Consider the following 14685-nt stretch of genomic DNA (forward strand, 5'->3'; position numbering starts at 1 on the left):
CAAGCTACTTCAGTACGCTCCCCACTTCCCCCTGTGTCTATACTGTATGTGAGTCATTGTCTAAGATAGAAATATTGATCTGCCTCAGTTATTTGAAGGCAGCATGAAATGTTTCCAATGATAGCACAAGGGACAGCAGGTGTCTGAGAAACTATGGCAGATATTTTGCTTCCCAGAATTGACTGAAAGCAAAGCCCTCTGCAGCTCAAGCTCACATGGATCTAGTTTTCAGAATGTAGTCTAGCACACTGTCGGTTGGTTTGAGCCAGAGATTCAATTTTTGGAGCACATGCTGAAAAACAACCCCAAACTGTACAGTCAACAAAGTTCCCAACTGTTGTGTTAAAAACTCATGCTTAGCCTACAAAAAAATAAAGAAAACTCTTTCTCAATTGTTACCTTGAAGAGCTTGACTCACCCTGACCTTATACATTTGAGACATTCCCAGTCCAAAGTATTCCAAGTTAAGTAGTGTAGTTGTCCTTGCGTAAACTCTCCCCCTCTGTTTACCGACACTTGATCTCTCACTTCTGTGAGCATCCCACCACCCTCAGCATGGCAGGAGTAAGCAGCACTATCCTCCTGAACCTGCCCTTCATCGATTGATGTTAGCGTATCTATGCCCCTTCACATTACCTACAGTTACCTACAGCCATGACTGTTACTTTATCAGTGTGGTATAATTAGAATGCTGGAGGATGAATGACTATGTGATTGCATAGATATTATTTTATTGGTCAATTCTGTTGTCAGCTCTGATTGAGGAGTAAACGGAGCATGCCTAGCTTTGAACTGGGATTCTCAATTCTAAAGACTAGATCTAGATCCAAGTCTAAAGGCTAGACCAATGAAGAAGATCGTGGTATTTTTTATGCTAGGCATTAGGCTATGGAGAGTTTAATTAAGGCAAACTTGGGCTTGGCCTGTATCAGCAAACTTAGGCTAATCTTGAGAGTCTGAAATGCTAGGATGTAGACTAAGCTCTATAGCCCCAGTCTATCTAATCTACATTCATAGGGTCATTTGATCCACCTAATGATCATGTCACTGTTGTCCTCAGGAGGAACGCTTTGCCTTCCTGGCCGAGTGGTATGACCCCAGCTCCGCCCTGCTGCGGCGATACCAGCTGCTGTTCTACCCCAAAGATGGCTCTGTGGAGATGGTAGGCACTAGGTCATCCATCATGTATTAAACTAGAGGACACCCATGGGTGTATTTAAAGTAGGGGACATCCATGGATGTGTTAAACTAGAGGACATCCATGTGTGTATTTAAAGTAGAGGACATCCATGGATGTATTAAACTAGAGGACATATTGTGGCTGCTGGTTAGTCACGAGAGGAGGGGAAAAAGTGGAGAAAAATGGACACACCTAATAATGATTCTTACTCTAGACTATGTTGAACTGTGTGTGTTACAGTTGCATGATGTTGAGAAGATGATGCATCCGGCTATATAGTTGTAGTCTAGATCAAATATGAAGAACTGACCACAGATACTTTTAAGTCTATCTCCATTATTCTTACCTAGGGGCACCCCTCAAGGTTTAGTACTATGGCCATGAATTATCTTAACGATTGTCACCTCAACATCAGTGTTGCAAAATCTGGCACATTGCAAAGTGCATGTCAGTTTAATGATTAACTACCTTGTTTAAAAATCATTCCATTTTGGTAATACTCAGAGAAAACCTGTTGCATGTTGATGGAAAGAATTGTAGAAAATGTCTCCACATAGAACATTTCATCTAATATGCACCGCTAAGGATTCAAGAAATGCACAGGTCTTGCGCTACTTTATTTGGACCTGCAAGAAACGCTATTCTTTTTTTGTTGCAGTTTGATGTGAAAAACCAGCGCACCTTTTTGAAAAGGACCAAATATGATGACCTCCGCCAGGAGGATCTGTTTGTGGGGAGCCGTGTGAGTGTGTTCTCACGACAGCTCAACCTGATTGGATATGGGGACCAGTACACAGCAAATAAACTCTGTAGCAGAAAAGAGAGGTATGATACTGTAGGTGGTGCAGCAAGTCCACACAATCAGCCACAGTCTGATTCAAACATCCAGATGTGCGTTTTCTTCTATAAACTGATTTATTGACATTTTTTCAACTGATTTATTTATTCTTCATGTTTTATTCTATGTTTTCTTCTATAAACTGACTTATATTAACAATATGCTGACTCGGAAGACAGTTATCCCCCCTAATTCTGACGTGCTGTATGGAGCTAATTGGCTACTTGGTGTCCAGGCAGACCTGATCCTCAATGTTAATGTTTCCAGTTGGCCCTAAACAAGGCAGTCTTTGCCTGCAGCTGAAAGTCTGTGAGACTGTTAAACAGCCAGGAGAAGAAGTCACCTGTGTATTTACAATCATTCTGATGTGGATGACTCACCAGCTGGAGCTCCCTGGTCCTCTGTGATGAATACTAAACACTCCAGTCTATTGAATTACTCCCACACCTACTCATAAACACACACACAGATGCACACATTTTTCATTTCATCCATCTCTTCCTATCTTGGTCTCGGCCTGTCTCTCACTTTCTCACACTCCCTCCCACACCTAAGTGAAGCAGATTTAAACAAGGTGTTGTGTAGCTTCCATCACTCGTGGGTGGATCTTATGAAGCTGCCATCATTGTATAACAATGTGTTGAAGAATTTAAGATGATTATGACATAGAGATATCTGTATGGTAAGAGCCTGTCATTGGTGTGACCACGGTATGCCCATCATCATTTAAGGACAGACTTGACAACATGTTTACTCTCCTTCCTCCTCTTTTTTTCCAGAACTCTTGCTATGATAAAGCCAGACGCGGTTGCAAAGATGGGAGACATTCTTCAGATGATATACGATTCCAACCTGATCGTGACCAAAGCCAAAATGGCGAAGCTCACTTGGTAAACTTGCATGGCTTCCAAAATGGAATTATTTACCATTAAACCATAATACCATTCCACTAATGCTGGAAACCTATTTGCTGACACCAGATACCATTTTCAGTGCTATTGAAACAAAAGCATTTATGAAAATAGGTTGCATTTGCACATCTATCCTAACGAATGCATCAGACAGGGAGTTAAGTCATGGAGAGACAAGGGAGATATCAGGTACTGTAGGTGCCAAACACAGGCATCTAGATGCCAGAGCTCCTCCCATTCACAGATGGATGGCACGGCTTCTCTTTCACATATCAGGAACATATGGTACGCCATGGGGCACCTAGAGTACTATGCACTACCTGCTGTCAGGTCATGCAAAAGAGCTACCTCACAACAGTACTAGAGCCCCCACTATTGCCAATGCCATTCTGTTTTCTTATACAGTAGATTGTCTCATGATTCTTCATAGTGCAGACAGAGACATTGTGAAGGCCTAATAATGCGTATTGTTTTCAAAACATTGACTCTGCATCTCTTTTGAGCTCAGAGTAAATTCCATATCATTAGACAAAATGAGAAAATAGATCTTACGCTTTGACAGCCAAATTGTTAGGCTGTCCAGTAATGATTGGAATTTCATTATATGAATTCACTGCCTAATTTATCTCTATGTGAAGGACTGAAAAATCAAGTTCCTCTTTGCCTCAAGGCAGTGTTTTCCAGTGACATCAGATGGGGGCAGCAGCGCTCCCTCCTATTCACTAGACACACCCTCACACTTTCTTTGGCTTTGATGTGTGTTTGCTCACGAGGAGATGAGGTTGTGCCCTCTGTGGCGACCAAGATCAGAGGAAGCAATGCAGAATCACGAATCATTTTTATAAATATCTGATTAAATATGATGGTAATTTAGATTTTAGGACATATGCCTGATTGTAACATGCCTCTTTCACAGAGCTTTTGTGCAACATTACATTACATTGCAGCCATTTAGCTGACACTTTTATCCAAAGCGGCTTACAATAATTGCATTTATTGTAGGACAAGCCAGTATACAGTACTACTACTGCCAGACCCCAAAAGTGCATCTCCTTTCTAAAACAAGTGACTAAGAGCATAATCTAGTGCTGAAGGCAAAATAAATCTAAATCTAAAAATACAATAAGTGCTCAAGAGGGAGGATCATGGTAGTACTTCTTCATACTGTTAATGAATAAATTCAGCATTTTCAATTGAATCAAAATGTGTAGCTCATTCATTTTACGTTATTCTGAAAATGGTAAGAGCTGCTATGGTTCTATTCTTTATAATAATACTCTAACTTATAATAACGAATTTGATTAATAAAGCACTTTCCATTGTCAGACAATCTCGTTTATGGCAACAAAATGTGAAACCTGGACATGCCCCTAACAAAAGTATTTCCCCTGCAGTTTGCTGAATAGATAGATTTGGGGGGAAAGAACAGGACTGTCGTTGACCTCTGGAAATCCTGTCCTCTATAACTGTGCTAGTCTTTGGTGTCAGCAGTTGAGATCCTGGCGACCCTAGTCAATTTGATCACACATTAACCCTGTGTTTATGGTTACTTTACAGGAGGCAGGCAGCAGACTTTTACACGGAACATCAGTCAAAGTCTTTCTTCAAGTAAGTCCTTCCTGTGTAAATGATTTACCTGTGTGAGTTGCTGAGAGCGGGCAAGGTAAGGGTTTCAAGGAGACTCCAAGGGCCAACTACCATCTGTAGTCCTGTCTTTGACATACAACCGTATGGCATTGATTGTTGGGACATTGTGCAAGTGTAGCCTTGGTGTGTGTATTCTTGGCAGGGCAAGTCACCTTTAAAATCACACCCTTTCCATGTTTCACAGTAACCTGGTGCAGTTTGTGACCTCTGGTCCTGTTGTTGCCATGGAGCTGATGGGAGATGAGGCCGTGTCCGTCTGGAGGAGGCTTCTGGGTCCCACGGACTCTGGCGTGGCACGGAAAGAGGCTCCGCCCAGCATCCGCGCCCAGTTCGGCACGGATGGCACCAAAAACGCAGGACATGGGTCCGATTCCCTGACTGCGGCTGCTAGAGTAAGAAACGTACTGTAGGCCTATTTATTTCGATGTTTCTGTAGGCCTATGTGGATTATGACGCCTTATAGACCTGTTAGATATCTCATAAAACTGGAATCGTGAATAAATCTGAACAATACAGTCATATAATATGTCTTATGTGTTCTGTTCATTCAGGAGCTGGAGTTTTTCTTCCCTTCCACAACAGGCCACGGCCCCTCTAACACAGCCAACTACACAGACTGCACATGCTGCGTCATCAAGCCTCATGCTGTATCTGAAGGTGGGGTAGCTGCTCTGTCTCTTCTTACTTCTCTTTAAGTATCTCACCTACTGTACCTGAACTCCCATCATGACGCCTGAGACAAATTATATCCAGCATTAGACTTTCTGCATTTATGCTTCTACCGACACTCTAGGCCTTAATGCTCAACTTAGCATACACTTTGCAACGTGACGGTGTCTGCGACCTTGTGAAATTCAGGAGGTGCAAGACAAGTCTGCAACACCCCAATCCAACATTTAGTGTCTGATTGATGTAATTTTGCATAAGATGTGCTTGTTTTACCGACCGTAAATTGGATATAAACCCACCGTGCACTCCCATTCCCCAGCCCACTGCTCTGAACCCAGCACTCTGTTATGGTAAACAGGTGCTACTCTGAGCTCTTCTTATTTAGTGTACCGTAGCAAGATACAAAGTTACAGTAGCTTTTTCCATTACGAGTTGATCTGTCCCTGTACCCACAGAGCCACACTGGCCAGGGTGTTGTTGTTGAAGACTTGCCGCTAAACCCTTGTTGTTACGTAACTGCTTGCGTGCCGATGTTATACTCTGATGAGTTGGCGTCGCACACAAAGCAAGGGTGTATTGTAGCCTACCTTCTCTTTTGGATTTTTCCAAATCCCAGCCCTGATCCCTGTTCAGGGAGCATGCCACAGGAGCACTGACCTGTGAAATGTGAAATCCTCTGGACTGAGCGGGCGAGACGCACACTGCAGCGAGCTGTTGACTGGACCAGAGAGCTGGTGTAGATATTCATGAGCTGTAGGCCTACAAGGGGAAGATACCTGGACTATCTCACCAAGTAACAGACCTGTGGCAGATGATACACTTGGAGACGTCCTCTGAATCTGTTGGTAAAGGAAGTTTCAGATTTTGCTGATAGAGGAGTGTCATGTTGCCATTAGAGGCCTTTGTTTGAGGGCCTTGTCTATAAAGATAGAAAAGTGTCCTCACTCCTCTCACACACACACACACACACACACACAGACACACACACACACACACACACACACACATTGTTCCACCTTCCCACAAAGATCAACCACTGAGCTACTGAAATAAACCCTGGCATTGGCAGCCTTTAATTCCAGGAGGATTGGAGTTCAAATGACATTTTGATTGGGGGGGATGTGGAGCCTTGTAGGCTTACAACAGAAGCCTTTCAATAACAGCCAATAACAGCCAATAACCAAGATCCTGCATAGAGAGCTACAATACGGAAGTAATTAAGGAGATAAAACAGCCCCTGTCCCAGTTAGTAATGCAGTTTCCAGTCATGTGGGGGTCCCTGCTCTTTCAAGGTTATGTAATCATCTTCATAGCAGTGCTATCAGCTTTACATTGAGGCCCAGTAGTAGGTCTACCTAGCCTGAGCCAACCTTCAAATCCGCCCAGTACACCAAAGTTGATTCTTGCTATTACCAAACGTTGTCAAGCTGTGCTCCGGGCCCAAAGAAGAATAATAACAACGGCTGTTCATTATCATTGCAATGGTGATTAAAAGCATGAATTACTTTCAAATCTGAACAGCACTCTGCTTTGAAGGCATTTATTCAAGGGGAGATGTTTTTTGCGTTCTCTTTCGACTTAGTCGCACAGAAATGAAAAAAGCATTCTGTCCCATTTTTTGTTCACATAATTGGTCATAGTGTTCACCTATTCAATGATGTATGCCAATTTTTTTAACAAAATTCTAATTTTGTTGTAATCTTATATCAAAGTATATAATTTCTTACTTCCTGGAAAATGGTAGGTCACGTGCAATTACGACACCAGGTACCTTAGATTTTAGGCCAATAATCTCATTATAATAACATCCACCCTGTCAATCAAAACGTGAACTACTCTGCAGCCTCAAGTGTTGAATATCCCGCCCGCTCGATAACGTTCCAATGAAATTCATCTAAACGTATGTCCCGCCCTTGCAGCCCGTTTCAAGCGGAAATGCGTCAAAGTACGGAAGCAAGATATTCTCCAACTTCCCTTTCGGTGTGACTTTAAAATGACGTTAGATTCAGGCAGATACATTGGTCTCTAGTGATTGGTTAGGGAAATTCGAATCTCTCTCCCATGGAAATCAGTTAGAGTGGAAGCATTGTCAGACTGAAGATCTCAATTGACAATTCTGTCTACACTGTCAGGCTCCACTCTACCTGTTGCACATTCCAAACTAAGGTAAACTGTGGACTGTTGTTAGAAGCAGATTGTTATAAAGGATCTGACTTTCACAATGAAAATAGCGCAGGTTACTTTGTACTGTATTTCCCCTAATGATCTAGGAGGTCGGTTTAATGTTCAGTAGAAGGTCGGAGACACTGCAGCAGTGTGCAGTGAAGGGTGAGCTCGGCAGCTCAGATCTGGCTACGACTGGTTCACCGCAGAGAAGCGGCAGCCTCAGTAGTCTGTGACCAGCTCTGGATCACAGTGAGGATACTTAACATGACAGATTGGCCTAATTACTGCATGCACTGCTTCACTGTTCCTCTAATGGTATTTTTGAAACGGATCAGATAAATTGTTCGGCTAATGTTTCACCTTTATTGTTTACCGTAGGCCACTCAGGTCACTACGGACTCAGGTAGCAACCTCTTTGGTACTCTCTCGTGTAGTATGTGTGTGTGTTAGAGAGCTACTGGGAGGCAACACTTGCTTTGTTATAGATAAGGCAGAGATCGAAATCTCACCAGCTGTATCAACCGCCAGTCCACATGATCACTCTGTCTCAGACCACGCCCTTCAAGACTGGACCAGGAGAGCAGTTCTTATCTGTTCTGAAGGGCTTAGTCAATGGAGCATGACGTCCCTGTGAATTAGTTAAAAAGGCTTCCCACCAATGTAGCAAAAGCTTGCTTTGATCCATCTCGAGTGCCAATTCAAAGGTGACTTGCTTCGATCGTCTGAAGCACTTGCAAGAGGAGTCGTGACTGAAAATCGTGCGTAGTCATGACTGGAATAGAGAAACATCTGTTGCTAGGCACCCAGGCCAGGATCTCCTAGCAACAGTGGCAGCTGAGGAGGGGAGATGAGGTGGCTGTCCTAGCAAGGCGCTGCTGCTCAGGGAGAGAGCAGAGGACATGTGAAGGTGTAGCACACAGATAGCCTGAGCCAAGCGTGACCAGTGAGCTACCCAGCGGTAGCTGGGGCTGGAGGGATTCAGGAATAAACACTTTTTGAAACCGTATCTGATTGTTGTCCGCGTGTGAACAGCAATTTATATTTATTACAAATCAGCATGCAGGCTCGGGTTTGTTTGGCAAATACAACACCAGTTTTGATTTATACTACGTACGTACAGTACAAAAATCGTGTGTAGAAATTCCTTTGTATCACAGTGCTTGGACAGATTGAATTTCTACTCATTTGCTCGCCACCATGTGCCGCCTCCTTTCAGATCTCAGACCGCAGACTGAAGTCACAGATTGAATTCCACTCTCCTCCAGCTCTGTGTGTCTGGTTGAGGTTAACCTCGACTCTGTACAGGAACACGGTCTCCTCCTCTAGTAAGGTGTCTCTCTGTACCTTGTCACAATGGGACAGTACGGAGATGTGAGTGCTCCTACACAAGGGTGATACAGATCAAAGTCTCCATGATGATTGCTACTGTGATAGTAATGTTTTCAGCAGTATTCAGTCACAATGGATAGCCAGGTTTCTGTGATGTGCCTAGATATATTTACAGTAACACACTGCAGGCAAGAGATTTTGTGTCTGAGTACAACAATATTTGTCTCTGTGTAGGTTTGGATAGACACTACATGTTGTAATCACTGTCTACATTTCCAGGACCTCTACAGTGTTTCAGTGTTAGCCTGGCTCCAGACCCTGAATCTGAATTTTTGAATTTTTGAAATGCAATTCAGGGTCTGGAAAGGCTTTCGTCCAGAGTGATCTCTTGGTTGGAATTACAACCAGGCAAATCAGCATCCTTTGAATGCGTCCTTTGAATTAAAGTGCACAATGTGTGTTAGGAGATGAAGTAATCTCTGAGGACTCCTTCGGCAACGCCCATCTCGGAAAACGGCTGCAATGGGAGCCTGTTCAGACTGAATAATGAAGTGAAACGGAATGGGAACTCAGTCAGGCTATCTCTGTGTAGGTTTAGATAGAAACCACACTCTACACAGAGTGTATGTTCTTGTGGCGTGATTAATAAGCATGGAGCTTTGCCGTCCTCCAAATACACTGCTCTATTGGTCTCTAGGTCCTAGAGGATGTTTAAATGCCGTCTAATTAATCTCATAGGATTGCCCAGTGTCACCTTCGTTATGGAGTCATTGACTGGGTTAGTAAGGATGCCTTCTATTAATAGGCCTTCTGGGAAGCTCTGTTGGGGCGTCTGCTGCTGTTTGTCCTAACACACTGTGTCTGTCCACAGCCCTGACAGGGAAGATCCTAAACTCCATCTCAGCGGCTGGGTTCGAGATCTCCGCCCTGCAGATGGTGAGAGCAGAGATGCACACGTCTGTCAGTCTCTCCCCGGTCACTGCTTTACGGCCGTGTGAAAAGTGTCATGCATAATGGTTTGTAGTGGAAATGGACCCCCCCTTCCCATGTGTAGCTCTACTCATGTGACCTAATGGTACACTATATTGCTTTTCTGTGTGATCTTATCTGACCCTGTGATCGACCGGCCCGTCACTGCTGCTCAGATCAGTGACCTTCCACAACTCCCATCATCTCTGACATAGAAGGGGAGTGGCCCCATACAGTCATTCATTAGGCCACACAGGGAGTGATGCACATTGCTGGCCTTGGGGCACTATGAATCAATTAGGCTTAGGGTTTTGTCACTGCCTTCACACATGGAGCTGTGTGTTATCAAAAAGAACAAACTGACTGATGCACAGGTGATGCGCATGAATCTAACATCTAACACACCGAGTTTGACGGCCCCAAAGATGTGTTGTCGCATGTTAATGAGTATATATTGTGTGTATATAATAAGACTGTAATATATCCAAGAGACAGAACGAGAAAGCGGGAGTTCTGCTGATGGAGGCTGTAGTTGCAGTCCCAGTGCTGCTCACAGACTCAGAGACAACATGTCCATGTCCTCTATCGATGAAAGGTCGCTCCACCCCCCCCCCCCCCCCCCCCCCCCCCCGCCTAATCGAACAGCAGTAGTCATATTTACACTCCATATTTACATAGGAGGGGGCTGTCTACCCTCCAGTGACAGATTTCCATGTTTCCCTTCAACTCCAGTCAAGTCAATGATTTCTGTCAGTATGGTATTTGTTATGTTTCTGAATTTTGATTGACAGAACACAGTTACTAATTCTGCTGGGTTAATTTCTCTTCCCACAGTTCAGTATGGACCGGGCCAACGCTGAGGAGTTCTATGAGATTTATAAAGGAGTCGTAACAGAGTTCCCTGTGAGTATTTAGTTAGACGGTTTAACATAATGCACACCCCTGTACAATTATGGCACTGTCATTATTCAATGTATATTACCGAATAATTCAGATCAAATCCATCCAGAGACATCATTTCATTCCTGTTCTTAAGATTTTAGCTAGTTTTCTTCTTCTTTTTTAAATTGCTATCCCAAAATAGATTTCCCTGAGACAGTGCCTTTATTCCCCTTACTATTCGTTCTCCACCAGAGCCCCCAGCCTGGCCAGACATCCCTGCTTCTGTCTGCTGTTTTCCCTCCTTCGTAGTGGATTGTAAATGAGCCGTTCTTCCCCCCGGGAGCCCGGGGCCGGGACTGCTAGAGTAGAGGACCTTGTCTGTTGCCATGAAAACCAACACATCACCATTTAGATAGCTTTCCCCTTTTCTCCAAAGTACATTTGGCGCAATGTTTTCCCCAGTCAAGGGCACAGTATAGCAACGGTGACTGCATTCATGACGTGTGCCTCTGACGTCATCAGCATCACTGGTCTGAGGGGAAGTGATGAGCGACCTCTCACTGTCACATGGCTGGTGGCGGCCAGGCAGAGAGACGAGTCATACACGCGTGCGTGTGTTAATGCACGCACGCACGCACGAGAGAGAGGAAGAGGGAGAGAACAGACACATTCAGTACGCCTGCACAGACGGACGCTGTGCCGGCGTTAACAAAGCCTCAGAGCAGGCGGGTGTGTGTGAGATCTGACGCTGAAGTCTGTCTCGGTAAACAGATGGAGCAGCCTGGGTTGGCTATGCCACCATGTCGGCATTCAGCCGGGCTGCCTGTTGCCATGGTTTCCCCCAAAGCGGCCACCTGTGAATAGCTTATGTCTCACAACGTGCCTAGTTCTTAAAGAGGAAGTGTGAAGCGACATCTCAGAGATGCATGGATCTCTTGTGAAATGCAGTGTTTGGACTGTATAACTAACTACACAGCCTGCTTAGAGCCTACTGCTGCTGCCATGTAGCCGGACACTAAGAGGGAATTGCCATTTTGTTTCACTACATTATTCAGTAGGAACAAGCTCCCTTTGCAGCCGTTTTCCGAGATGGTCCTCAGATTAACTCATCCCCTAACCAATCACATTGTGCAGTTTAATTCCGTCATCACATTCAAAGGACGCTGATTGGCCTGGTTGGAATTCCAACCGAGAAATTTTCCTTTTCCAAACCCTGAATCATATTTCGAAAATTAAAGCAGGCGTGCGATTCAAGGGCTCGAGCCATGGGTTTATGCTGCCTTGGGTTTATGCTGCCTGGTTAGACAGTCACACACACACACGGTAGAGATATGCTTTTTATGACCTAGGGTTGTGTGTGTTCATGGTGATATGAAATAGTGTGTGTGTGTGTGTGTGTGTGCGTGTGTGTGTGTGTGCGTGTGTGCGTGCGTGCGTGCGTGCGTGTGTGTGTCTGCAGAGCATGGTGGCTGAGCTGTGTTCTGGACCCTGCATGGCCCTGGAGATCCGGGCCACTGATACACCCAAGACCTTCCGAGAGTTCTGCGGCCCGGCCGACCCGGTGAGTTCCAACAGCGGACCCCACTGTTCTCCTGTGTGTGTTAAAGTTAGTGCCCTTATCAACAGTTTCCATCACATTCTTCAAAGGAAGGGCAGGGCGTTATGCATTGGTAAAGTGCTCTGTTCCAGCTGATAACAATAGAAGCAAGTCCTTGGGTTAAGGATTGTTGCCCTCTCAGACAAACGGTACAGAAGGTAATGGAGTGGACTTTGCCAGGATCAATTTCTCCTGCTTCTCCTTTGCCCGGTGAATAATGGGTATTGTTTTCTTGGAATGTAAATACAGTACACATGAGTGCAGACTTGTGGAGTCTTTCTTTGACTGAGTGGTGCAGGTGCTCATCCAGGCCCTGGTCATCTCCCACCTGGATTACTGCAACTCCCTCCTTGCTGGGGCCCCGGCGTCAGCCATTAAACCCCTGGAACTTCTCGGTCCTGGCCCCGCAGTGGTTGAACGAACTGCCCGCTGACGTCAGGACAGAGTCGCTGTCCATCTTTTGTCGCAGGCTCAAAACACATTCCTTCAAGAAGTACTACAACGATCCTCCCTCTTAAGTAGCTATTGTATTTTAGATATTAGATATATTAGCTATTCTTGCACTTTGTCTTCAGCTCTAGATTATGCTCTTAGTCACTTGTTTTAGAAAGGAGATGCACTTGTTGCTCTGGCAAGTAGTAGTACATTGACGTTAAATGCAATTATTTTTAGTTGCTTTGGATAAAAGCATCTGCTAAACGACGGTAATGTAATGTGGGGGAGGAGTGCTGGGGCTCTCACCCACTACCTCTCTATTCAGCTCTTTCAGACAACTTAATCATCCTGCAATGGGCCATAACTTTTGACTGACACACTGTTTCCTAGGAAACAGACTGATATCAGCTCTTAAAATGGCTACCAAGCCCCTCCCAGTCTAACCTACAGTGTACAGTATAATGGTGGAGGCCAGGGGTCTGCAGCCTGGGGCTCCGGAGCCCCTCTCCAGCGGCTCCCTGGCTTTGACAGAAATTATATGGAAAATAATTAAATGTATTACTATTAAATACATATTTATAATTTATTTATTTATTATTATTTATTATTTATTTATTATACATATATTTATTACTAAAATAAATGGTCATGTTGGCATTCAAGTCTAGTTAGCAGCAGACAGGTTAATCCAGCACACATTGGTCCATAAATGAAGTGTTTGATGCTCAAAATTTCCTGGGGGGGGAGGACCCCCAGACCCCAACGCCCCTCCCTACCCTTAATGTGGCCTCCTCCCTGGGTGCGTACCACCAAGCCTGAAAAAAAATCAAGGGGAAACATTGCCTTCATTATAAGACTCAAATATGTTTTGCAGCTCCTGTCAGATTTTGTATTCATTTTTGGGCCAAAAATGGCTATTTTGATAGTTAAGGTTGCTGACCCCTGTTGTTGGCATGTGTCTTTGTTCAATGATTCATATTGTAGTACATGTGATCCTCAATTCATAGTACAATACTGTACATGTGATCCTCAGAACATTTAAAGGCTTGTAGTCATGCAAGGGTGTGTGCTCTGCTCTGTCCATTTCAGGGCTCATTGCGTTTATTGTTGCCCTCTCATATTTTACTTTTGATATGCAAACTACCATCTGGTGCCTGGATGGGGTGGTCTCCTTCTACAGGGAGGTCAGGTCTGATTAGCTCCCTGGAGAGAAAGGTGACTCCTTATGATGAAGTACACCTTACCCAGCTGTCTGACTCTCTTGCACTCTCCCTCCATGTCTTTCTCTTCCTCTCCATGTTGGTCTTTTGCTGCGTTCCATTTGGTTTGTAAAGTTGTGATTCACATGGTGCTACTTGCAGTTTTAATTGGAACGCCCCTCGCAACTTGTTTTCTCGGCTCATGAACTCGTACCACTCGGCCCTACCCCCAGTTCGCTCTGGAAGTCGCGAACAAAATGGCAGCTCTCTGTGTAACAAAGTAAACCTTTAGAAATACTGTTTTACAGAGACACAAATAAGAGCATTTCTGTCCTTTTTGTGTCTCCTTAAATCAGTCGTACACACAGTATTCCCCAACTGTTATCTGAGGACATGTTCGCTACCTCTTTTGTATGCGCAAAATACCAATGTGTTATCAACTGGTTTGCCAAACAAAGCTAGCTAACGTCCATCTTTGTTCCGAATCCGATCTGGGTAACACTTTATAATAACTAGAAAGTACATTTCCTGGAGAAAATGTGAGGTGGGCTCGCTGCTGCAGCTGTATCTAACAGCTACTGCTAGAACTACTACGGACTGGGCAATCTCCATGCACCCACCGTCGAAGACCATGCGTCTCTAGCCCACTCAGGGGCTGAATTGTGGGGTCTGTGGCTTGGACAGTGGCGTGGTGATGAGACTCTGCCCCTTCAGGTCAGAGCTGGTCGGGGACAGTGTACCCCTCTCTGGGCCACCTACCTGCCCACACCGGTGAAGACCATGTGTCTCTAGCCCATTCAGGGATTGAGTTGTGGGGCCCGTGGCGTGGATAGTGGCGTGGTGGTTAGGCTCCGCCCCCTTGG

At 44.7% G+C, this 14685-nt stretch overlaps 1 protein-coding gene across 1 annotated transcript in view; it reads left to right on the top strand.

The window, feature by feature from the left end:
* Positions 1-555: 555 nt before the first annotated feature.
* nme7 (NME/NM23 family member 7) overlaps positions 556-14685 on the top strand; it is a gene marked incomplete at its 5' end in the record, with an annotated part of 31249 nt that continues 17119 nt past the window's right edge. Inside the window, 10 exons of the mRNA XM_084443926.1 lie at positions 556-564; positions 1061-1162; positions 1839-2005; positions 2798-2908; positions 4487-4537; positions 4761-4968; positions 5128-5233; positions 9612-9676; positions 10544-10612; positions 12051-12152. Of these exons, the coding sequence (XP_084300052.1) occupies positions 556-564; positions 1061-1162; positions 1839-2005; positions 2798-2908; positions 4487-4537; positions 4761-4968; positions 5128-5233; positions 9612-9676; positions 10544-10612; positions 12051-12152 (990 nt within the window). The remainder of the gene's footprint in view (positions 565-1060; positions 1163-1838; positions 2006-2797; positions 2909-4486; positions 4538-4760; positions 4969-5127; positions 5234-9611; positions 9677-10543; positions 10613-12050; positions 12153-14685) is intronic.

Source organism: Borostomias antarcticus (genome assembly GCF_949987555.1).
Source record: "Borostomias antarcticus genome assembly, chromosome: 10".
NCBI lineage: Eukaryota > Metazoa > Chordata > Actinopteri > Stomiiformes > Stomiidae > Borostomias > Borostomias antarcticus.